General features: G+C 42.7%; 1 protein-coding gene across 1 annotated transcript in view; it reads right to left on the bottom strand.

Moving 5' to 3' along the window:
* Positions 1–26677, bottom strand: part of LOC124553813 (ankyrin repeat and protein kinase domain-containing protein 1-like) — a 97780-nt gene that overhangs the window by 13575 nt on the left and 57528 nt on the right. The window contains exons 3-4 of the mRNA XM_047127797.1: positions 22393–22468; positions 10851–10991 (exon numbers count right to left, since the gene is read on the bottom strand). Coding sequence (XP_046983753.1) covers positions 10851–10991; positions 22393–22468 — 217 coding nt within the window. The remainder of the gene's footprint in view (positions 1–10850; positions 10992–22392; positions 22469–26677) is intronic.

Genomic DNA, 26677 nt, shown 5'->3' with positions numbered 1-26677 from the left:
GGTGCTTCTGGTCGCGTCATAAAGCTTACTCGGCAGGGGCCTGCACCTCATTCATTTTCCGGCAGCGCTGTCGTTCGTTCATTATACTGAGCGTTGATTGGTTCCGCACATTGCTACGACTGAGGCTCCTGATATTGTTCACACTCCATATTTGTCGTTCTGTTGTACAGTCTTGTTGATCGTCCATCGCTGTTTTTAGTTTTCGTGGTTTACAGCGGGTCATCGTCTGCGGCCTTGGCCAGTCAGCCAGCGTCCCTTGGCCATGGAACTACTCCAGTTAAAATAACTGGAGTCGAGCAAACAGGTTAACAGTGTCTTACGGATGCGAAACTCGTGCAACTCAGGGACAAAAACCGCAACAGCTGTTCCTGCAGCAGCAACTGCAAATGCCGTTCCAACAGCAGTTGCAGCAACAAGCCGACTTGCTACCTCAGGAAATTCACCTTTTGTCAACATACTTGAAGGTGTAGGGCTTGAAACCCATTCAAGCTGTGTTCGCCTCCCAGGAAGAGTCTTGGCCCCGCCTCCCCCCCCCCCCCCACCCCCACCCCCCTGTTTCCGCCCTTTAACGACATTAAGAAAGATTGGGACTCGTATTTGCAGTACGTGAAACAGCATTTTGGTGCTTTTCTGATGACGCTCTCCAACGGTCGTTCTTCCTTTCTTGGACATTTTACTTACTAAAGAAATTAGTTCCCCTCTGAAATCCGGTTGACCTCACATTCGCGGAGATGAGTTCATAGCCATCGAACTATTGTTTGCAACGATTTCAGTAGTCCCTTCACACCTTGAGTTTCAGCAGTACCACAAGCAAGCAGGCCAGTCATATTGCTCAAAAAAAAAAAAAAATGGCTCTGAGCACTATGGGACTCAACATCTTAGGTCATAAGTCCCCTAGAACTTAGAACTACTTAAACCTAACTAACCTAAGGACATCACACACACCCATGCCCGAGGCAGGATTCGAACCTGCGACCGTAGCAGTCCCGCGGTTCCGGACTACAGCGCCAGAACCGCACGGCCATCGCGGCCGGCTATTGCTCATGGGTGCTGGATTTGCAAGTGCTGAGTGGACATTGTGATTTCACGTGCCCAAACCCGCATTGCAAAACCTCACATGTGTACATTTTGATTCGAAACATGGTGACCCAATTAGTCCCCAACACAGAAGTATGCACTGAAGCTGTCAAGCTGAACAATCCTTCCTTGGACGACATTCTCAAAACTGCCCACTCTTGAACACTGCCCCTGGTCACAATACATCGTCATTATGGAATCTCCCATCTTTTCCTGGCTGTTTCACGATGCACATATGTGCTGACTGTCCAGATCGCTGGTACCGCTGCACTCATGGTGGAAAGGATGGGCATCTCCTAACTGCCTCCCATCAACCATCAGGACAGTTGAACGCCACTCCACACTTGTGTAAATGTATCGTGCAAATACTCTAGGCCATCATTCACCAGGGCAGGCCTTCTGCCACCGACTTGTTAACTGACCCCATGCTTATACATCACGACGTTTGTTTCTGAGTAGATATAGGAGCGACTGTTTCTGTAGCGAACTGCTCAACTTACGATCATCTGGGTTATTCGGCATTGGTCCCACACTCCCATGAGTTGGCTGCATATCGTGATGGCTCCATTCCCCATAGAGATCAATTCACAACTATGACATTATAAAAGAAGGATACGCAGCTAATAACACTATTTGCTGTCAATAGTCATTCGTATGGCAACATTTCGGTAGATACCTTCTTGCTGTTTGGGTTTTCCATCACATATGAAGTTCAGATCGTCTTGGACATTGTTCTCCTCGAGGAACTTAATGGCCTTTGTGCGTCTCTCACATCCCTCTCCGTACCTCGCCTGGGGTGTGCCACCAATTTCAAGGCACATTATTCTCTAAGTCCAGACGCAATGCCTCGTTTCTACTGGACACATCTGCTTCTAGTATCGCTACAGATGGCGGTTACGGACGAACTCGATCGCCTTCACGAAGTTGGAGTAATTCTAGTGCTTCCGCCATACCTCTGTTAGCGGTTAAGAAATCAAATCTCTCTCTCTGGGTTTGAGGAGGTGCTTGTGGAAACCTATCCTGTACCACGTCCAGAGGACCTCCCCAAGGAGCTTTCCACTGGTGAATAGTTTTCTAGAATGCTTTGCCGATGCTTATTCACAGATCCCACTGGATGAGGAACTCTAATGCATAATGGTCAGTGCACCCATTGACTTGTAAAAACACATTTGGCTTTTGGGACCTTTTCTAGTCTGGAAACCTTCCACAGATACCTGTAATGTTTCACTATGTCCATTCCCTCTTTTACTAATTACCTAGATAACTTAATATTTACAGGTGCTACATGCCAAGACCATCTGTGCAACCTCTGGACCATCTTTTCTGTGTTGTGAGTTGCAGGGCTGAAGTCCTGCCTACAAAACTGCCAATTTTTTCTGCAGCATGTGGAATACACTGGAGACTTGATAAGTAAAGATGGGATTCTGACCAAGGACCACAATATTTTGGCTGTTGACTCTCTCCCACATCCCCAAAACCTACAGGAGCTGTGTAAGATCTTTGTATAAGATGAATACTTTTCTTCGCTTCTCAGTGATGTAGCTCAAATTATGCACTTACTCAACCAGCTGCAGAAAAAGAGCTTTCCATTTCGGTTGTCAGCCGCCTATGAGCACGCTTTCACCCAGCTGAAGCACATGCTGCACTTGGCACCCTGACTTATGATATTTTCCTTTTAAGTCCCATAGTTTTGGTTGCTGACACTTCCCTGTATGGTACAGGTGCACTGCTAGTGCACTGTAACGATGGTGGTACTGAGCAGCCCATCGTATATGCATTGAAGATACTGGTGCCTGCTCAAAGAAACTACTTACAGACCTATAAAGTGACTTTAGCCATTAAGAAATTCGATGTGTACATCCTTAGGACTAATATTATCCACTAGGGACCTCAAACCGTTGAAAGCACTCTTTAGGCCACACTTTCGGTTTCCAGAGTGGACAGCTCAAATACTCCAGTGTTGTGTTGTTTTTAGTCTTATAATTACACCATGTACTACTAGTCTATCATGCAACACGCAAATGCGACTGTACTCTCTCTTTGACCCTCAGGACCACACCCAGCATTTGACGAACAGGACACTTCCTGTTTCCACACTGACATAGAACATGAATGCAACTTGGATAGGTTTCCCATTACTGCTACTCACATTGCCACATGTAAACACTGTGACACTATCGAACACGGTATCACACACCATGTGCTACATGTGGCCCACTTATTTTGCCAAATTTGCTGATCCAGAACTCTGGGCTTGGGGTCGCCTTTTCCAAAAAAATGTTCAAATGGCTCTGAGAACTATTGGACTTAACTTCTAAGGTCATCAGTCCCCTAGAACTTAGAACTACGTAAACCTAACTAACCTAAGGACATCACACACATCCATGCCCGAGGCAGGATTCGAACCTGCGACCGTAGCGGTCGTGTGGTTCCAGACTGTAGCCCCTAGAACCGCTCAGCCACTCCGGCCGGCGCCTTTTCCAAGTTTTTCTGTTGTCTCTGATGTTCTCCTGCTGCATACAGAAGCAGATATCCATTGTGTTGTCACTGCAGCAACACTCACAATCTTCCTCAGCCCCTATAGGACCTCCACCATCCATGACTGCAGCCCAGCAGAGCTCCTCCATGGGCAACAGCCATATGCTCTAATCCATCTCCTGGCACCACAGGTCTGAGTCTGGACAATTCCCCCGAAGTTCAATGATCTACTTATGTTCCTACGGATCAAAATGGCCTATAGTCTTTGGTAGTGGTTGACAGTCTTCATGGTTTGCAGTGTCAACACTCGAACTAGCTTTGCTCCACCTACTGATTGTGTGGAGTGCCTGCCCTTGGAAACCCCTCAGCCATACAGGTACAATTTTCACTCCAGCACAATGTCGGCATTTCCTGTGGATGGAGGTTTGGAGGCTGGACCTCACTGCAGCATCCATTTGTATACCACACCGCCATTCCCCAGCGCATTGCCCAACTTCCTTCTCCCAATAGGCAGGCTCCTCTGGTGGGAAACTGAGACACCAGTTCACCTTCATGGGAGGGGGGGGGGGGGATGTTGTACCTGGTATCCTGGTGTGACAGTCTGCAAAATGGATGAACCCAGACGACAGCCGCTAGGGGGCGCTCCTTTTAGCGAGCACAGCTGTCGCTGCCTGTTCACTAGACACAGGACACACCACTTGGTCTGTAAAGCTCGCTGCGTAGGATCCTGGATATAAGTGTTCTGATTGCGCTCTCGTTTATCCATTATACATCGAGTTATTTGGTTCTTGATATTGCTACATCTCAAGCAGCCGATCTGGTTTATGCCCTGAACTTGTCGTTCTGTTGTGTAGTCTTGTTGTTCGTCCATCGCTGTTGTTGTCTTTTATTGTTTTTGGCGTCTCACCGTTGACGTCCTCTGCTAGTCGACCAATGTCTTTGGCCATGCCACAATTCCGGTTACAATATGGACAATGAATTCAGGCTGTGGCTGTCAATTCATTGCTTCTAGTCACTGATTACAAAAAGAGAATTTAACTTTAGTATTGCTTCATGGTAAATAAAAAAAATCGCTACTCAACGAATTCTTTCACACTAATTTAAGCTGCTGTTCTCCACAATTCCATTCCTCCAGTGCTGTTCTTCACATACTCCCTGTGGAAGAAGCTCCAAGTATCAAGTTCGGAATAAATGTAGAAATGTAAGTCATGATGGGAACTTCAGCTAGGCCTGGTCGTGTGCTGATATTGCCTATGTGTTAAGGCGACTGTTTGTGACCAGCATGAAATTCGCGTTCGAGTCCCAGTTGGCACAAGGTTTCAAAAGTCACAACATGTGGAAGACCCCAGAAATGTCTTTGAAGAGAATATACAAAATTTTCATGAAATTTAAACACACACACACACACATAACACACAACATACCATATCCTTATACTACTATTACATATCATGTCGATTTTATTTTCCTGCTTACTGTTCCCTTATTTCATTTTTAAAACCACCACAAACTTAAATTGCACTTATTTATTCAATTGAAATGTACGCTAAGTGATCAAAAGTATCCGGACATCTGGCTGAAAATGACTTACAAGTTCGTTAGGTTCGTTAGGCCCTCCATTGGTAATGATGGAATTCAGTATCGTATTGGCCCACCCTTAAATGACAGCTTCCACTCTCGCAGCCATACATTCAATCAGGTGGTAGAAGATTTCTTGAGGGATGCCAGACCATTCTTCATGAAGTGCTGCACTGTGGAGAGGTATGGATGTCGCTCGGTGAGGCCTGGCACGAAGTCAGCCCTCCAAACCATCCCAAAGGTGTCCTACACGATTCAGGTCAGGCCTCTGCGCAGGCCAGTCCATTACAGGGATTTTACGGTCGTACAACCACTCCGCCACAGGCTGTGCATTATGAACAGATGCCAGATCGTTTTGAAAGATGCAATCGCCATCCCCTAATTGCTCTTCACAGGAGGAAGAAAGAGGGTGGTTACAACATCAATGTAGGCGTGTGCTGTGATAGTGCCACACAAAACAACAAGGTGTGCAAGCCCCCTCCATAAAAAGCACGACCACACCATAACACTACCGCCTCCGAATTTTACTGTTGGCACTACACACACGAGGCACACGACGTTCACCGGGCATTTGCCATACCCACACCCTGCCACTGGATCATCACATTGTGTACTGTGATTCGTCACTCCACCCAAGGTATTCTCCAGTTGAATCGTCCAATGTTTATGCTTATGAGCACCCTCTCGACCATGAAATCCAAGTTTTCTCACCTCCCACCTGTCATTGAACTTGCAGTGGATCCTGATACAGTTTGGAATTTCTTTGTGATGGCCTATTACATATTACGAATCTCTTCAACTGTTGGCAGTCTTTGTCAGTCAACAGACGAGGTTGGCCTGTATGCTTTTGTGCTGTACGTGTCCCTTAATGTTTCCAATTCACTATCACATCAGAAACAGTGGACATAGGGATGTTTAGGAGTGGGGAAATCTCGCATACATATGTAGGACACAAGTGACGCCCAATCACCCGACCACATTCAAAGTCTGTGAATTCCACAGAGCACGCCATTCTGCTCTCTCACGATGTGTAATGACCACTGAAGTACTTGATATGGAGTACCTAGCAGTAGGTGGCAGCACAAGGCCCCTAATATGAAAAAAGTGGACGCTGAGTTGCAGATAGGCACAACAAACAGATTTTCACACTTAAAGCTTTCGGCCAATGGCCTTTGTCAACAACAAACACACATACGCACACACACACTCACGCAAATGCAACTCTCACACACGACTGCAGTCTCAGCATCTCCGCTATATGGTGAGTAGCTAGTTTCCTTCTCATAATATTGTTACATTCTATCCTGGACTTTCCATTGTTTGATTTAATATGACTGTATATACTGTGGACATCACATGCATCAATACTTCTATTTACACACATCTCCCATAGGATTAATTAGCAGGATACAAACCATCCCCCTTGAAGCTTCGGGGGTTAGAATTGGCCTGCAGTATTCCTGCCTGTCATAAGAGGCGACTAAAAGGAGTCTCCAACGTTTCAGCCTTTATGTGTTGGTCCCCTCTCGGGCTTAACCTCCATTTTTTCCAAATTTCTGTTGCTAGTGCATGCGATTTGGGGAAGGACGCCTTACATGTTGTTTTTAGTTTGTCCATCATGGATGCTACCTATTGTTGTGCAGCGGGCTTTGCACCCAACGTCTTCTGGGTTGCCTCCTCCTTTCCTCCTGTGCAGTCCCATCTTTAGCACCCACGACAATTCTGCACCATTTTGACACCAAAAACCCAGTACGGTAGCCAGTGTATTGTGGTGGGGTCATCATGTACCCTCTTGGTGGTAGCCCCCTGACAACGCAGGGATCGCAAGCTGAGACCTCTGCATGTATGCAAATGAGTAGGTGCCCTTCCTTCTGGGGCACCAGGACTCCCGGCAATGGACATCCCGCCAGGTGGCCCTTGCTGAGGCTGGGTCACACCTGCGGGGCGAGCCCCTTGTCGATGTGGGTAGCATCAGGGCGGATGACCCGCAATAAAATGGGTTAAATCGAATAACGCTGGTGGTCGCTCGGCCCCAGCAGTCTCAAAGTGTGTCAATAATGATTTCGATGCTGCGACCTATGATTCTCGCTTGTTCTCCTCCCTGGCTACACCCTGGGAGGACTGTAGGGCGACCAGGTCTCGAGAGCCATATTCACCTCGGTACTTGGTTTGCAGCAGGACTGATGGAGAGACCTTTCAGGCAACGAAGGCCCAGTTTTTTGTAGACAACCTTGAAGACAGGTTTGGGCAAGTGGTGGCTTTGTCAGCTTCTCATTGCCATCTTTTTTGACATGCAGAAGGCGTACGATACGACTTGGCGACATCACATCAATCTTCATGGGTGGGGTCTTAGGGGCCCACTCCCAATTTTTATTCAAAATTTTCTGTCGCTTCGATCTTTCTGCGTGCAAGTTACGGCCTCCCATAGTTCCTCCTCAGTCCAGAAGAATGGGGTCCAGCAGGGATCTGTCTTCAGTGTCTCCCTCTTTTTAATTGAAATCAATGGGCTCGCTGCAGAGGTGGGCACGTCTGTATCAGTTTCCTTGTATGCTGACGACTTCTGCCTATACTATAGCTCCACTGGCATTGCATTTGCTGAACGGCAGCTGCAGGGTGCTATCTGCAAGGTGCAGTCATGGGCTGTAGCACACGGCTTCCAGTTTTCGGCTGCCAAAACCTGCGTTATGCATTTCTGATGACGTCACAGTGTTGACCCTGACCTGATAGCTTTATCTTTACGGCGAACCTCTTGCTGTGGCGGAGACGCATGGTTTTTGGGATTGCTTTTTGGTACCCAGTTGACTCAGCTCCCTCATGTTCAGCAGCTTCAACAAACCTGCTGAAGGCATCTTAAAGCTCTTCGTTGCTTGAGTCACACAAGGTGGGATGCCGATCAGTCTACCCTTCTATGACTGTATCAGGCGTTGATTCAGTCCCGTCTAGATTATGGGAGCCTGGCTTATGGTTCGGCATCGGCTTCGGCATTGCAGTTGCTTGACCCCAGCCTTCACTGCGGGATCCGATTCTCAACTGGAGCTTTTTGCACAAGTCCTGTGAACAGTATACTTGTAGAGATTGGTGTCCCTCCATTTCTGGTCTGGCACCTATGACTTCTCTTATGCTGCACATGTTTGTAGCTTGCCTGGGCATCGCAATTACCATCTCCTGTTCCCCAACTCAGTCGTTCATCTTCCAGAACGGTGACCCCGATCAGAGTGTACGATCGCAGTTCTCATCTGGGCTCTTCTCTCTGGGCATGAGTTTTTCCCACCTGTTTTCTGGGCCGATATACGTCTACTCCCGTGGGATGTGCCCCACCCATGCCTTTCGCTCAATTTGGCACAGGTCCCGAAGGACTCAGTCCCTCCTGAGGCTCTCCGCCGCCGCTTTCATTCCATCCTTGCCTCGTTTCAAGGCTCTGACGTAGTCTATATCGACGGTTCGGTGGTTGCTGGTCGTGTTGGTTTTACTCTAGGAGATCATTCTGAACAACGCTCATTCCCAGCTGTATATCCACTCCTGCTCAGGTGAGTTCTTCATTATCTGTAGTGACTCCCTGAGTGTTTTCCTCGATCTCGTTTGGTGATGGCTATCCAGAAGCAACTCCATACTCTTGCCCATTGCAGCTGCTCCATGATCTTTCTGTGGACCCCGGGTCATGTTGGCATCCCGGTAAATGAATGTGTGGACACACTGACCAAACAGGCTGTCAGAGCACCGCCCCTGGAGATCAGCCTTTTGGAATGTGATCTCCAGTCAGTTTTGTGGAAGAAGGTACTTGGTACCTGAGGTGATAAATGGCACACACTGCCTTCACCCAACAAACTTCGGGTCGTCAAGGAGACTACCAGTGTGTGGCGCTCCTCCTTGTGGGCCTCGAAAGGACTCCATTGTCCTCTGCCAGGTACGCATTGGCGACACCTGGCTGATGCACGGATATTTATTGCGCCATGAGGACCAACCTCTCCCATATTGTTGGACTGTTCGCTTTTAACTCCGCTCATGCAGACGTTTGCGCTGCCTGATACGCTCCCTGCACTTTTATCGATGCTGCAATGGCAGGCTTAGTTTTGAATTTTATTCGTGCAAAGGGCTTTTATCGCTCGATCTAAGGGTTTGTCTCTTTTTTGTGTTGGGTCTGATCTTTGGATTGGGGTTTTTAGTGTGTTTCTTGGTAGTTGGCTTTTCCTTTTTTGTTTTCATGGTTGGCCAACAACTGTCCCACTCTGTGTGCTTTTAATTCCTTTTGACTGGTCTTTGTCTTTCTTGTTCTGTGTCGTCCCTTGTCATCTCTGTTGCTTGCTTTTTATTCTTTGTAGGTTTTTTATGGTTGTGGAACAAGGGACCAATGGCCTTTGTAGTCCGCTCCCTTCAACCTCCACAAACCAGCCAACCAACAAAGCATCATTGACACCAGGAATAGTATTCAAAACACCAGGAAGTTTACAATCTTTGTAAAAGAATTTTATTTTATATCGCCTTTCCCATATAACTGCAATACTTCAGTTCCGAACCGAATACAGTTCTCACTGCGAACCTAAAGAAGGTTGTAGAGAATCGCTTTGTTTCATTCCCAGTCAAATGTCATAATACGAGGATGAGTGAAACGAAAACCTTAAATTTGTAATAACAAATCGAAATTTCGTGCCGTTATCCTGTAAGTTGGTAAGCATGCTACAAACAGCGTGTAGAATGGTCTGTAGGTGGCAGTATAGTGTAGATGCACGCATAGTCGCAGTATCAGAATAAAGATGGGCGCTGCACTTGCGACTTACACCAGGAAAGAACTGGGTTCTGTTACTCGGTTTTTGTGTAGTGAAGGTGTGAAACCTATTGAGATTCATCGATGAATGAAGGCTCAGTACGGTGATGTATGTTTGTCACAGCAGCAAGTCTACGAATGGAGTAGGACGTTCGCAAATGGTGTGACTTCAGTGGAAGATGCTCCTCGTCCAGGTCAGGCACAACGAGTTGTGACTAGACAGAATATTGCAGCAGTTGAAGCCATGGTGAAGGAAAACCGCCGAAAGACACTGAATGACATTGCAGCATGTTTACAGATTAGTCACGGGTCAGCACACCACATTGTGCATGACGTGCTCCAGTTTCAGAAAGTGTCTGCAAGATGGGTGCCAGGGCAGCTGACTCCTGAAATGAGAGAACGACGTGTTGATGCTTGTGAAGAACTTCTTCGGCGCTTTGAACGAGAAGGCGATGGCTTCCTCGCAAGAATCGTTACTGGGGACGAAACCTGGGTTCACTTCCACCAACCGGAAACGAAGAGAGTGAGCAAGGAATGGTGCCATTTCTCATCACAAAGTGATTTCCATATGTTTGGACCGCTGAAAGACGCATTGGGAGGAAAGAAGTTCCGTTCTGATGAAGAGGTACGCCACGTGGTGCATGAGTGGTTGCGCGGACTACCAAATGAATTATTTTCCAAAGGAATTTATGCTCTCTGTAAGCGCTGGACGACTTGCATTGAGCGTGGGGGAGATTATGTTAAAGAGTGATACAGCTTTATACCACTTCTGCACAATATATAATATTTTTAAAAATATTTAAGGTTTTCGTTTGAGTCACCCTCGTATATAAATGGTATAGCTTTTCGTAACAAACTTACTCTCTGATGCATGGGAAAATACAACAAAGCAATGACACTCGGTTAAGAGCCCTATGAATTCATAAAAATGTGCTCATCGTGCGACAGGACTCACCGAAGGAGAGAGACGGCGGTCACGTTAAGTGGACGACCGCTGCAGGTAGCCGAGGACGTTGCAGTCGAGACAGGGGAGCGGCTGCGGCGGCTGCGCGGTTGTGCGGAAGGGCTGGCCCCGCTCTCTGTAGCGGCTGGCGACCTGCACAGAGAGACGCTGCGTGGACAGATGTATGTGTGCATACAGGCGAGAGCACAGCTCACTACAGACAGTGCTGCCAACACGTTGTCCACACAGAAGTAGCAGAGGCACAATTGCAAAGACTGTTGCTAAGAAAGATGAATTACCACTGAGCTAATCAATGTACCCAGCGCTTCTGTCAAGTTTCCTGCATAGCATAGCATAGCATAGCATAGCAGTTTGTACAAAATGAGGCACAAACTAAAGGTACGAGGGTGGTTCGAAAAGTTCTCGCATCACCACGAGAGGTCAGCGCTAGCACTACGATTTGTTCACGTGATATCCATTGCACTGTTGCCTCTAACCACGTGACACGTGAGTGCTCTTGGAGGAGAAGTGTGGCAGTGATGTGACTCTTTTATTGTTCCTGCGTAGCGATTTTCGAAGATGGAAGAAATCTAGATTATAGAAGTGATTAAGTGCTTCTTAAAGAAAGTTATGAAAGCAATTTCCAGAATAAACTATGGGATTCTGCCCTTTCATATTCAACTGTTGCCAAGTCGACGAATGGTTTTAAATTTTGTCGGGAGAGCTTAGATGAAGATCCGCGCTGTGGTCGGCCAAGATGTGTCACTACTCCAGAAATCATTAAAAAAGCGCACAAAATCGTCATGGAGGATCGCTGACTGATAATGCGTGAAACTGTTCACTATTTCCAGATTTCGTCTGGAAAGGTATATCACATTTTAACTGAAGGATTAGGAATGAAAAAATTATCTGTAAGATGGATGCCGCGACTCTTGACGCTGGATCCAAAACGCATGGACATATCAGAACAATGTTTGGCCTGTTTTAGGAGAAACGCGAACTAGATATTTTGCGACGGTTTGTGGCCACAGATGAAACTTGGGTGCACTACTACAGTTAAAGGAGTGGAAACATATTGATTTCTTGCCACCAAAAAAAGCAAAGACAATTCCTTCGGCGGGAAAGGTCATGGCACAAGTGTTCTGAGATGCGGAGGGGATTCTATTTCTAGATTATCTCCACACTGGGCAAACAGTTACTGGAGAATACTATGCTAAACTCATGGACAAACTGCAACAGAAGATATTCGATAAAAGGGCACGGTTAGCAAGGAAGAAAGTCATCTTCCATCAAGACAATGCGCGCCGGCAAACATGTGCCGTCGCCATGGGAAAATTACACGAACTAAGGTACGAATAGTCGCCACATACGTCTTATTCACCTGATGTGGCTCCGTCAGACTTCCATCTCTTCTCAAACCTGAAAACGTTTCTTGGTGACCGAAGATTCGATTCACATGTAGAATTGATAGTCGGAAGTGACAACTATTTTGCAGGCCTGAAGGAAACTCATTTTCGAGATAGTATCAATGCACTGGTACACCGTTGGACCAAGTGCATTAATCTGCAGGGACACAACATTGAAAAACAAAAAAGTTTCAGTGATGAAACTACTTTTTTTCCATTCCATTTCGAGAACTTTTCGAACCACCATGGTACATGCAAAGGCTAACAGTTACGCTGATCCAGCAGAAAAACTATTGCATAGGACTGTTGGACTACACAACAACCACACATATTACAACGGTAACAACTTTTAAATATATGTAATGTGGTACTGTGATCGTGAGACGATTTTTATAGCTCGTCTGTTAGCCAACATCTGTTCGAGGCAACGATGGTAAACATGGGGAGAGCAGAATCAAATCATCCTGCAGTGGAATATGCTGTGATATTTCTTGGCTGAGTTAAACCGTGCGAGTTGTAGTCTGAGTCTGGCGAACTGCTTTACCCCGCCATCAAGTTTCATAGGGAGAGCAACTTTGAAACTGAGCAGGTAGGAAATTCAAACAAGGACAGACCACGCAATATGTGTAATATATATATATATATATATATATATATGGTGGTCAATTGATAGTGACCGGGCCAAATATCTCACGAAATGAACATCAAACGAAAAAACCACAAAGCACGAAACTCGTCTAGCTTGAAGGTGCACACCAGATCGCGCTATGGTTGGCCTGTAAGATGGCGCTGCCAAACGTCAAACGAATATCAACGGCGGTTTTTTTTTTAAAATGGGAACCCCCATTTTTTATTACATATTCGTGAAGTACATGAAGAAATATGAATATTTTAGTTGGACTTCGCTTTTCGCTTTGTGACAGATGTAATAGTCACAATCCTATAAGTGCGTGGTGTCACCTAACATTCCGCCAGTGCGGACGGTATTTGCTTCGTGATACATTACCCGTGTTAAAATGGACCGTTTACCAATTGCGGAAAAGGTCGATATCGTGTTGATGTATGGCTATTGTGATCAAAATGCCCAACGGGCGTGTGCTATGTATGCTGCTCGGTATCCTGGACGACATCATCCAAGTGTCCGGACCGTTCGCCGGATAGTTACGTTACTTAAGGAAACAGGAAGTGTTCGGCCACATGTGAAACGTCAACCACGACCTTCAACAAATCATGATGCCCAAGTAGGAGTTTTAGCTGCTGTCGCGGCTAATCCGCACGTCAGTAGCAGACAAATTGCGCGAGAATCGGGAATCTCAAAAACGTCGGTGTTGAGAATGCTACATCAATATCAGTTGCACCCATACCATATTTCTACGAACCAGGAATTGCATGACGACGACTTTGAACATCGTGTACAGTTCAGCCACTGGGCATGAGAAACTACGGGACGATGACAGATTTTTTGCGCGCGTTCTATTTAGCGACGTAGCGTCATTCACCAACAGCGGTAACGTAAACCGGCATAATATGCAGTACTGGGCAACGGAAAATCCACGATGGCTGCGACAAGTGGAACATCAGCGACCTTGGCTGATGCCCCATTTAATCTATGGCAATCTAAATGGTGCAATGTATGACGATTTCCTACTGATGTTACTACAAGATGGATGTCCGGCACATAGGTCGCGTGTAGTTGAAGCGGTATTCAAATCAAATGGTTCAAAATGGCTCTGAGCGCTATGCGACTTAACTTCTGAGGTCATCAGTCGCCTAGAACTTAGAACTAATTAAATCTACCTAACCTAAGGACATCACACACATCCATGTCCGAGGCAGGATTCGAACTGAAGCGGTATTGAATAGCATATTTCATGACAGTTGGATTGGTCGTCAAAGCACCGTACCATGGCCCACAGGTTCACCGGATCTGACTTCCCCGGATTTCTTTCTGTGGGGAATGTTGAAAGATATTTGCTATCGTGATCAACCAAGAACGCCTGACAACATGCGTCAGCGCATTGTCAATGCATGTGCGAACATTAGGGAAGGCGAACCATTCGCTGTTGAGAGGAATGTCGTAACACGTATTGCCAAATGCATTGAGGTTTACGGACTTCATTTTGAGCATTTATTGCATTAATGTGGTATTTACAGATAATCACGCTGTAACGGCATGCGTTCTCAGAAATGATAAGTTCAAAAAGGTACATGTATCACATTGGAACAACCGAAATAAAACGTTCAAACGTACATGCGTTCTGTATTTTAATTTAGAAAACCTACCTGTTACCACTGTTCGTCTAAAATTGTGAGCCATATGTTTGTGACTATTACAGCGCCATCTATCACAAAGCGAAAGAAGTGGTCCAACTGAAACATTCATATTTGTTTACGTACTACACGAATATGTAATAAAAATGGGGGTTCCTACTTAAAAAGACGCAGTTGATATCCGTTTGACCAATGGCAGCGCCTTCTAGCGGGCCAACCATAGCGCCATCGGGTTTCCCCCTTCAAGATAGACAAGTTTCGTTATTTGTACTTTTCTCGTTAGACGCTTATTTCGTGGGATATTTGACCCAGTGACGATCAATGGACCACCCTGTATTACTTGCGAAGTATATATATATATATATATATATATATATATATATATATATATATATATATATATACACCCTATATATATATATATATATATAGGGTGTTACAAAAAGGTACGGCCAAACTTTCAGGAAACATTCCTCACACACAAACAAAGAAAAGATGTTATGTGGAGCCGGCCGGAGTGGCCGAGCGGTTAAAGGCGCTACAGTCTGGAACCGCACGACCGCTAAGGTCGCAGGTTCGAATCCTGCCTCGGGCATGGATGTGTGTGATGTCCTTAGGTTAGTTAGGTTTAAGTAGTTCTAAGTTCTAGGGGACTTATGACCACAGCAGTTGAGTCCCATAGTGCTCAGAGCCATTTTGTTATGTCGACATGTGTCCGGAATCGCTTAATTTCTATGTTGGAGCTCATTTTAGTTTCGTCAGTATGTACTGTACTCATCATGATTTCATACGGAATACTCTACCTGTGCTGCTAGAACATGTGCCTTTACAAGTACGACACAACATGTGGTTCATGCACGATGGAGCTCCTGCACATTTCAGTCGAAGTGTTCGTACGCTTCTCAACAACAGATTCGGTGATCGATGGATTGGTAGAGGCGGACCAATGCCATGGCCTCCACGCTCTCCTGACCTCAACCCTCTTGACTTTCATTTATGGGGGCATTTGAAAGCTCTTGTCTACGCAACCCCGGTACCAAATGTAAAGACTCTTCGTGCTCATATTGTGGACGGCTGTGATACAATACGCCATTCTCCAGGGCTGCATCAGCTCATCAGAGATTCCATGCGACGGAGGGTGGATGCATGTATCCTTGCTAACGGAGGACATTTTCAACATTTCCTGTAGCAAAGTGTTTGACGTCACGCTGGTACGTTCTGTTGTTGTGTGTTTCCATTCCATAATTAATGTGATTTGAAGAGAAGTAATAAAATGAGTTCTAACATGGAAAGTAAGCGTTTTCGGACACATGCCCACATAACAAATTTTCTTTCTTTGTGTGTGAGGAAAGTTTCCTGAAAGTTTGGCCGTACCTTTTTGTTACACCCTGTATATATATATATATATAAAGGGTGAGTCACCTAACATTACCGCTGGATGTATTTCGTAAACCACATCAAATACTGACGAATCGATTCCACAGACCGAACGTGAGGAGAGGGGCTAGTGTAATTGGTTAATACAAACCATACAAAAATGCACGGAAGTATGTTTTTTAACACAAACCTATGTTTCTTTAAATGGAACCCCGTTAGTTTTGTTAGCACATCTGAACATACAAACAAATACGTAATCAGTGCCGTTTGTTGCATTGTAAAATGTTAATTACATCCGGAGATATTGTAACCTAAAGTTGACGCTTGAGTACCACTCCTCCGCTGTTCGATCGTGTGTATCGGAGAGCACCGAATTACGTAGGGATCCAAAGGGAACGGTGCTGGACCTTAGGTACGGAAGAGACTGGAACAGCACATTACGTCCACATGCTAAGACCTTTTTATTGGTCTTTTTCACAGACGCACATGTACATTACCATGAGGGGTGAGGTATACGTACACACGTGGTTTCCGTTTTCAATTACGGAGTGGAATAGAGTGTGTCCCGACATGTCAGGCCAATAGATGTTCAATGTGGTGGCCATCATTTGCTGCACACAATTGCAATCTCTGGAGTAATGAATGTCGTACACGCCGCAGTACATCTGGTGTAATGTCGCCGCAGGCTGCCACAATACGATGTTTCATATCCTCTGGGGTTGTAGGCACATCACGGTACACATTCTCCTTTAGCGCACCCCACAGAAAGAAGTCCAGAGGTGTAAGATCAGGAGAAGGGGCTGGCCAATTTATGCGTCCTCCACGTCCTATGAAACGCCCGTCGAACATCCTGTCAAGGGTCAGCCTAGTGTTAATTGCGGAATGTGCAGGTGCACCATCATGCTGATAGCACATACGTCGACGCGTTTCCAGCGGGACATTTTCGAGCAACGTTGGCAGATCATTCTGTAGAAACGCGATGTATGTTGCAGCTGTTTGGGCCCCTGCAATGAAGTGAGGACCAATGATTCCGCACCATACATTTACAGTCCACGGTCGCTGTCGCTCTACCTGTCTGAGCCAGCAAGGATTGTCCACGGACCAGTAATGCATGTTCCGTAGATTCACTGCCCCGTGGTTTGTGAAACCCGCTTCATCGGTAAACAGGTAGAACTGCAACGCATTCTCTGTTAATGCCCATTGACAGAATTGCACTCGATGACTAAAGTCATCACCATGTAATTGCTGATGTAGCGACACATGAAACGGGTGAAAGCGGTGACGATGCAGTATGCGCATGACACTACTTTGACTCAGTCCACCGGCTCTCGCAATGTTCCGTGTACTCATGTGTGGGTTCATGGCAACAGCAGCTAACACACCAACTGCACCCGCTTCTCTTGTAACGGGCCTGTTACAGACCCATTTGCGTGCTACGACCATACCTGTTGCATACATTTGGCGGTAGATGTTTTGCAATGTGCGGCACTCTGGATGCTCTCTGTCCTGGTACCGTTCTGCATACACCCTGCGGGCTTCAGCTGCATTTCGTCGACACTCGCCATAGATGAGTATCATCTCCGCCTCTTCAGAGTTCGAATACACAATGGTCACAGTTCCTACAACACTACAGACGTCTGGTAACACGGTGTACTACAGTTGGTCTGCGTGTGGAGACGAATGCAGAATAGCAATAGCAGCAAGCGCTACATACGGACACTGCGACAGCTAGACCAAACCACAACAGTTCACTACAGCCACACTCGTAAACACGGTCGTCATCGTAAACATGTCCCTGCAGATGCTGCTCGTCGGCCGTGGCCCGTGTTTGTTACAACACGCAACTGAACGTCGGAGGTTTCAAGCGTCAGCTTTAGGTTACAATATCTCCGGATGTAATTAACATTTTACAATGCAACAAACGGCACTGATTACGTATTTGTTTATATGTTCAGATGTGCTAACATAACTAACGTGGTTCCATTTAAAGAAACGTAGGTTTGTGTTAAAAAACATACTTCCGTGCATTTTTGTATGGTTTGTATTAAACAATTACACTAGCCCCTCTCCTCACGTTCGGTCTGTGGAATCGGTTCGTCAGTATTTGATGTGGTTTACGAAATATATCCAGCGGTAACGTCAGGTGACTCACCATATATATATATATATATATATATATATATATATATATATATATATATATATATAATTTCATTAAAATTCATAGGATATTACTTTAATGAAATCAGAAATTTTGTTTCATTATTTTATTCAATGTAAGCATATCGTCTGTCTACCTCTTTAGCTGAGTGGTCAGCACAGGATACTGCCATAAAAAGGAACCATGTTCGATTTCCGCTAGTAAGAGGGATTTTTGCCTGATGGGGGGGGGGGGGGGGGGGGGACTGTAACAGGGTGCACTTAGCCTCAGGATACTAACTGACAAACTACTCGACCGAGTAGCAGCGGACAACCGCCAGGAGAGCGGTGAGTAACCCGACGTCCTCCCCTCCGTCCGGTACTGTATGCAACGAGGCCCTTCCCATACTGTATGCAATGACGCCATTGACAGAGGATGGCACAGCTGTTTGCCACTACTGATAGGCCTACCAGCGCCTGTCGACACAGTTCGTATACCCATATTTTTCAGACTGTGATTACAAGATTTTCTGGAGAATGAGTGAGTCTGAAAATAATCAGAAAGACTTTACAAGAGGCAATGCTCAAAGTACATTTCTGTAAAAATTCATGAAATCATGTTTGCTCATTGAAAGTGGTCAGAGTCAGCTGTGACTTTTAAGAGTGTAATGAAGACACAAGATAATGTAGGGAAAGTCAAAGAAAATGACTGAAGGGTGCATCTGTTTTGTGTGTGTGTGTGTGTGTGTGTGTGAGTGAGAGAGAGAGAGAAAGAGAGAGAGAGAGAGATAGAGATAGAGAGAGAGAGAGAGAGAGAGAGAGAGAGAGAGAGAGAGAGGTAAATGATAACATTGGTTACTGGTTTAAAACTGCTTGTATGTTATTTCATAACAAATTACGAATTATAGGGCCGTCATATATTTTCTCAGTGGAGTACACAAGTACAGCAGGAGTATTTAGACATGGCAGCTATAATAAGTAAGCCACTTGACAGAAGTTGGTATGTAACATGTTGGCAAGTGGAAACAACTGTGGTGGGAGTCTGCATTAGACATGGAATTCATAGTGGAGATAATAATCAAGGAAATGTGGGCATGGAGAAAAAAAACTAACATTTTAACATTTAAAAATACAATGTTACGTCAGTAACCATTTGAGATGCTCATGTATCAAATGATTCATACCTCTGATATTCCAGATGCTTTGCTGTTAAGAAGAACAGTGCAACGCTCCTTCTGACATACATGCATGTCTGAAGGAGCAGGCACTGCGGCGACTAAAGTAGTTATGAAGTACATTAAATGTAATCACAATTGCGAATGCAAGCAACCATCAGCTGGGTAAGGGAGTGATGACTGTGAAATCTGGGCCGGACCAGGACTCGAACCCGGATTTTCCACTTGATGTGAGAGTCACCTTAATCCCGTTGGCTATCCGTACATGGTTCACAGCCGGACCCAAACATCCATATGTCATTGTGCCTGCGTCACAATCTGTACTGGCACACACACGTAATGTAATTCTCGTACAGTGGGGGACACTTTAACTGAAATTCACTGCCTCACATCGGTAGATAAATATGATATTGCAGCGCCTGTGTTTTAACAAGAACAATGCAGTGTTCCTTGCGCACATGTGTGAAGGACCATTGTATTGTTATTCTTATCAACACAGGCACTGCAATATCTTATTTATCTGCCGATTCTAGGCAGTGACTTTCAATTAAAATGTCCTCCTCTCTATTGGAATTACATGATGTGTGTATGGGTACTGGTTAAGATGTGTGAATGATGACATATGGAAGTTTGGGTGTGGCCACGAGCCATGCATGGATAGCTAGACTGATTAAGGCGACTGCTCATGTAAAGTGAGAAATTCGGGTTCGAGTCTCGGCGAAACACAAATTTTCATTGTCGTCATTTCTTTATGCGAGTGACAGCTGTGTGGATTTCCAGTTGTGAATAAATTTCATGATTGGTAGCTTATTGACTCTTGGACGCACAGGGGATGGTAATGGGAACTAGTATGGAAAATTGATGCTTTGAGGAGCAGATGGAAAATACCATGCAATAGTGTGTGAAATCTGAAGCAATAAAGAGGATGGTAAGGAGTTACATCATTTAAGATATTTAAGATATCAAAAGACTTCCTGAAATATGCATCTGAACACCACAAATAGAGTTATAATACATTTAAAGGTAATGTATTAGTAACACAGTTTCTGAAAAAGACAGCTGTGGCCTTGTGTTTTATTTCTAACATTAGTTTTCGTGTTACATTACAACGAGCAGCAGAGACTTGGGTTGACTAGTTTACAAGATAATGTACAACTAAAGGAGAACCAAGTCAAGCAGAGTGGGCTATCTACTCTCGAAGATAATAATTTCAGTTTGTCAAGCTGCTCTTTAAGTGTTGCATGAATATTTAAACATGCAGGAAAATACAGGAAATTATGAGAACTACTAACCACAAGACTGGTAGGGAGTACTTGTACTGAGAGGTGAAGTAGAAATAAAGAATAATTAGATATTAAGGTCTCATCAATATTGAATTTGCTTGCGATGGATCAGTAACGGCAACAGACGCAATGGGAAAGGTCCTATCGGAAGGAAATAGTACAGAGTTCGATGGACAGTCTCTATTATCACCCCACAGAACTTCGAGCAAGACTGGTAGGCAGAGACTGAGCTGTACAATCCCCTCCCTGTGTTTGTTACAGAGGGTAGAGCACCAAAGTTCGTCATATACCTCGAGGAACATCTTAACAGAAAGTTCCAGGGACTGTGAAGGAAAGGTTCAGTATTGTGAGGAACTGCCTGTAGCTGCCATGTGGCAGTGAAGACTGGTTTGTTGTGTTGTGAGGTAACTACATGGCGTATGGAGAATAAGCAAGAAGACTCTCCAGAAACATGTGCTTACATCTCCCCATGTAATACATGTATTCCATACAGGTACGGATGTTTGGGATACGTAGCAGTTAAGATTGAAGGAAGGCATCAAAGAAGTTCAGAGTCGGGCTGCTGGATTTGTTACCAGTGAGTTCTAACAACACGTAAGGGTTACAGAGATTCTTCAGGAACTCACACGGGAATGCCTGGAGAGAACGCGACGTTCTTTCCGAGAAATATTGAGAAAACTCAGAGAATCAGGATTTAAAGCTTACTCCCGAACGATTCTATTGCTGCCAACGTACATTGCGCGTAACGACCACGAAGACAAGATACGATAAATTCAGCCTCGTATGAGGCATATAGATAGTCGTTTTCCGTCGCTCTATTTGCGAGTGGAACAGGAAAGGAAATGATTGGTAGTTGTACAGGGTACCCTCCACCACGCACAGTACGGTGGGTTGTGGAGTATCTATGTAGATATACATGTAGATGTAGATACTCTGAGTGGGAACCAAATGCTGTTACTTAGAATCTGGTGTACTTCGCACAAGTTGTATATAATTCCGCTGGTAAGGGTAAATGATCTTTTTCTATGGAAATTGTAGCTTTATTGCAGAAATGTACATGGAAAGTGAAAGAGAAATAAGAGAGTCGCCAAATTGTAATACCGATGTAGGGAATAGTGATTACTCTGATGGTTTGCTACACTACACATAAGTTATCTGCAGGTGAGGCTTTACTGCACAACAACAAAACAAATGGGATATTTCAGGTCTAGTACTGTCCTGCTTGACCACGCTGCAGCATACTGAAGAGTTCCTTGTGCTGGTATTGGGCGACACACTTCCTCCTCATCTTCATCTTCCCTCTGCGCAGCATGACGCCATTTGCAAGTAACTATCAGCAGTATCAGACACAACAACCAACAATAATGCCTACATTGCATCAACAGGTTTACAATGACAACTACAACACAGAGAACAAGGCCTGCACACTTGAGTGCCCTGGCTGCAAACTGCACAAGTCATTTTCTCTGGCTTGTTTCTGTTCTGAACAGCACATCACTTCATTCATCGCTAGAATGGCTCCTGGTGTGCCCACAGCTAATGTACCTTTCCCTAAGAGGCTTGATGTCAAAACCAAAAAACTAGTTTCATGCTCATATGCAACTGAACGTAACTAATGACAGCAAATGGGGTCAAAACAACTGATCAAGCTACGAAAAACTTGGCTATTTCATAATCTTTTGCTAACTAACTAGCTATAAACACAGTTCAATTTAGAGATTCGATAAACCTGATATGACAAGTCAATGAGAACGTTCTGAGTTCTCAGAAAATGGCCATTAGTCTTGGAGTATTTTATGCCACAAACAGATCGACAGAAACTCAGTTGTACACATTGTAGGTTTAGAAGTACATACATGCTTAAAACTGGGCAATACAGATCAGTGGCTTGTCTTATGCTTACCTGATTTTTGATGGTGGCTCCAAGTCAACAGCTGCTGTGTCCTTATTCTCCTGAGCTGGTACTATTGCGGATGATCCTGAAAGATGGCGTCATTGAGTCCTTTTTCCGTACATAGTACCCTCTACACTTGTATGAACAACAACCTGTAGCATAAATTTATTGCTACTGGTTCAATTTCTTAAGAAAATGTAGCCTGACCTACAAATTTATCCTGCTATCGCAAATTTTACTTCTTGCTCACTTATTTTCACATAAAAAATATTTATTTACAAAAGTAGCTGAAACTAGTAGCTGGAGGTATTGTGAATATAAAAAATTTAATTAAAAAAATAGCCAAAACTTAGTTGAGAGTATAGCAAAGTTGTTCAACTTTTTTCCATAGAATAATATAAATATTAACAATAAAAGTAAAGAATTACACTAGAAATTCTAGATCATTACATTCTTTCTTCTTTATTATTTATTTAAAAGTTCTTAATTAATATTCTGTGTTGTGCATCAAATGTTAGATTTTTCTTGCTATACATGACTATAATGCTAAAGTGTCTACAGGAATTTTCAATTAAAGTTGTACATAATTTCATCATAGTCTTTTGAGTGGTAAAAATATTCCTTCTTCAAGTTAAGTTAATTACATAGATAAGTAGTTTGTTACGAGATGTAATGTACTAATATTAATTAACATCACCCTTCAAGTGTGCAAATCATTTAAAATCAAGAAATGTGTCACAAGCTTTGGGAAATTATTTGGCGGGCCTAAATTCCACAGATCCTCAGGCAAATCTTAATTCCTTCCATTTTTCAAGTATAATGCATGTAGCTTAACTTGGTCAAACAATGATGAATCAGTCACTTGGTGATTTTTACAATTGGGGTGAAACATGACAAATACACAGTTTGGGATATCAAACTCTGTTAAATCCCTGAAAATTTTTGTTGTTAATTAATCCAGCTGTTTCTAAGATTTGTAAGTCATTAACAGATATCAGAATTTTTAGATTTTTCACTCTATTTTGTTGTTGCTCTGGCTCATAATTTGGTTCATATTTAGTAACAGGCAAATACTCACGAAAATATTTGGACCCAAGATTCAAGATGGTACCTGGATGCGCAAACACTCTGAAGATCTGTACTCAATGACTGAACGTTTCACATGAGTTGCATGGCAAAGGCGATTCAAATTCTATGGACATATAGCAAGAATGGACGCCTCTAGAACAGCCAAGAAAATATTCCTTATCGTCAAAGGAATTCGCCAAACCAGGACACGCTGGCTAACAGAAACCCAAAATGACCTCACAGAACTCAGTATAAGCCCATTAGAAACCACACCATTGTGTACAGACAAAAAATCAACTGTCATACGTTCACAACTACAAACCTGATGGAAAAGAATCTGGAATTGAAAAACAGATGGACAAGAAAAGAAGACAAGTACATAGCGAAAGGATGAAGCAGTTTTGGGAAGAAAAGAAGAACAATAAATCTAAGAATACCAGTGCTAACTAATGGTTCTATTTGCTCCTTAAATGGGGAAACGAATAAATAATAATAATAGGTACACAAATATCCAAGTGTTCTTCTTATGGAAGAGTTTCTTATTTCACTTACAGCCATCTAAGAATAATAGCTCCAAGCCACCTTCCCATGTAATTTCTTTATAATATTTAAATAATCAACCAGGCATATAGTGGATAAAGCACCTCATTTTTCTTACTCTTTAGTTTGCCATTATTAAGTATATTTCCATCCATAATTATGGACAACAAAACTGATGATGTAATAAGAGAATGCTCTTATCTAGACATTACTTATTTCCATTCTTAATGGTTATGAAATCAATTACTATCAATTAACTTATTATTAAATTTTCATTATATGTTTGGTAATCTGATCCATCAGCTGTAACAATTCTAAAGCTCATGTAAATTGAATGTGCATAGGATGAAGTCATTAATCTCTTATATTTATTTTCAGTGTCCTTATTAGAAACAACTTGGTTATATTTTCTTTCTGTATTCACAGAAAATGAGTAAAACTGGAAGCTCTCGATCTTGTTCACTTTAGAAGGATAAAATTTTATAAGCCATTTCTAAATTAATTGTTAGAGCACCATGTTTGAAGTCAATCAAATTATCTTTTCCATCACTTATAGTTTTTTCTAAATTCCATATGGTGTCAAAAAATGGAATATGTGAGGGATAATGTGCTTCTGAATTTGTGGTCCACCAATATCAGCATTAAGCTTGAATAAAGCAACACTATTAGTTTTTTGATGAAAAGAATGAGTATACTTAATAAACATTCCACCACCTATATTAACATCTATATCTATTAATTCGAATGGAATAATTTTTGGGGCATCGTTAGCAACATTCTTTATTAGCTTCAGTAATTTGGTTACAAAATCCTAGCACACATCCAATACTATATTTTATGTCCATATGTAATATAACATCACTCTCAGTAGTAACTGTACTTAAAATTTCGTCTATTTTAATGTTTATATTATGCTTGTTTGAATGACTAATTTTTTCCAAGCCAACTGTATTTACCAATAGGAATTTCTATTGTTCCTCCAACACAGTAAAGTTTATTATCTTTTCATGTAATATTTGGACTTATAAATGTTGTATGAAAATCAACTAGTGCAACATCTCTCTAGAGTGAATCTTTTATGAGAACAGATGACTCGCCACTCAAATACAATAAGCAATACAGTTAATATTGACAAAAACGTTATCAAATAAATGAAAACTGATGGGGACCACAGATAAGATTTCCAGAAAAAAAATCGGAAATTAATAAGGTGAGCTTCTACACATTTCTATTTGATTTGAAATAATAGGACCAAGTGGTTGTGGCAAATCTACATTAATGATTGACATTTATATTCTACCTCCAGAATGGTTAAACTGGACGAAAACAAATCACTTGTATGTGTAGATCAACCGAAATATCAAGAATTTCTAAAAATAGGAAAAAAATTTGAAGAAAAAATTAATGAGAAGAATACTACTTTTATTGAGGACCATGATGAAATTACACCATTGGATCAATGTCAATACAATTCACTTGAAGTATATGATGATTTCGGTCTTCAGGGTCAATATGTTGTTAGAGAATATTTTACTAGGGGTAGACACAGAGAAATAGATTGTTTTTATTTAGCTCACACATATTCTAAAATAATTAAACCATTAGTCAGAGATAATCTAAAGTTTTTAAATATTTTTAGACAGGCTGACATAAATGTAAATTATATTTACCAAGAGTCTGTTGGCAATGATTTAAGTTCTGGTGATTTTAAAGAGTATTAAAGTAAATGTTGGAATGAGGATCAGTTTTGGTTTCTTACATTATATATGACTAGGAAGAGAAATATCATATATTTTTGATAACACATTAAACATGTTAAACAAGAATGTAAGACATTAAAAATATTTAACTCGTATTTTTATCTTTAGTAAATGTTTCCAAAATATGACCCACAACTTGTTAGAAAAACTAAAAGAAACAGAAAGAAGTTGAAGAATTGAAGGAAGAGCTCCAGCTTCGAAAAAAAACTACCTAGAATAGAATATAAGATGTATAAAAATAGAAGATAAACACTTTATTGATGCAACTGAGGAGATAAAACAAGGAATTGAAAGATTAGCTGATGATAGCCTGAAAGTATTTGAAGAAAATAGAGATGTTGAAAAACAAATGGGTTCATATCATAGAAAATTACCTTTATACCAAAATACGCATTATGAATGGTCTGTTGATAACCCTGCTTTGCAGTGCTGTAAATTAACTGAAATAAAAACTACAAGCTGAATTGAATAAATATGAAGCAGAGATTAAAACTAGAGAGAAGTTAATAGAGCAAGCTCAGGGTGATGTTGAAAAATAAATATAAGACAAAGAATGTTAAAGTATATTAATCATACTGATAAAGTTTTTGCATTAAAAGCTGTAGGTACATTTGAATTTGTTCTTTCTTTGTCCCTTGAAATCAATGGAGATAAAGTAACCACTGGTGAAAAGAATATCAAGGTACAGATGGATTAACGAATCTGTCAACTAAAATAGGTATTTATATAGATGACATGAATGATAAACTTGATATTTTTGATTTATCAAATTATGCTGGTATGTTGTACCATTTAGAAGCATTATATTTATATGTTGTACCATTCAGGAGCATTATATTCTGATAACAATCCAAATGAAATAAAATCAAGTAAAGGTTAAAAGTATAAAGGTGTGAAAAGAGTAACAGCTGGTGTCTATTTCCCAA

Source organism: Schistocerca americana, chromosome 11, assembly GCF_021461395.2.
Source record: "Schistocerca americana isolate TAMUIC-IGC-003095 chromosome 11, iqSchAmer2.1, whole genome shotgun sequence".
In the NCBI taxonomy this organism is placed as follows: domain Eukaryota; kingdom Metazoa; phylum Arthropoda; class Insecta; order Orthoptera; family Acrididae; genus Schistocerca; species Schistocerca americana.
Note: the sequence above shows the minus strand (reverse complement) of the source record. Positions and strands in the feature narration are given on the sequence as shown.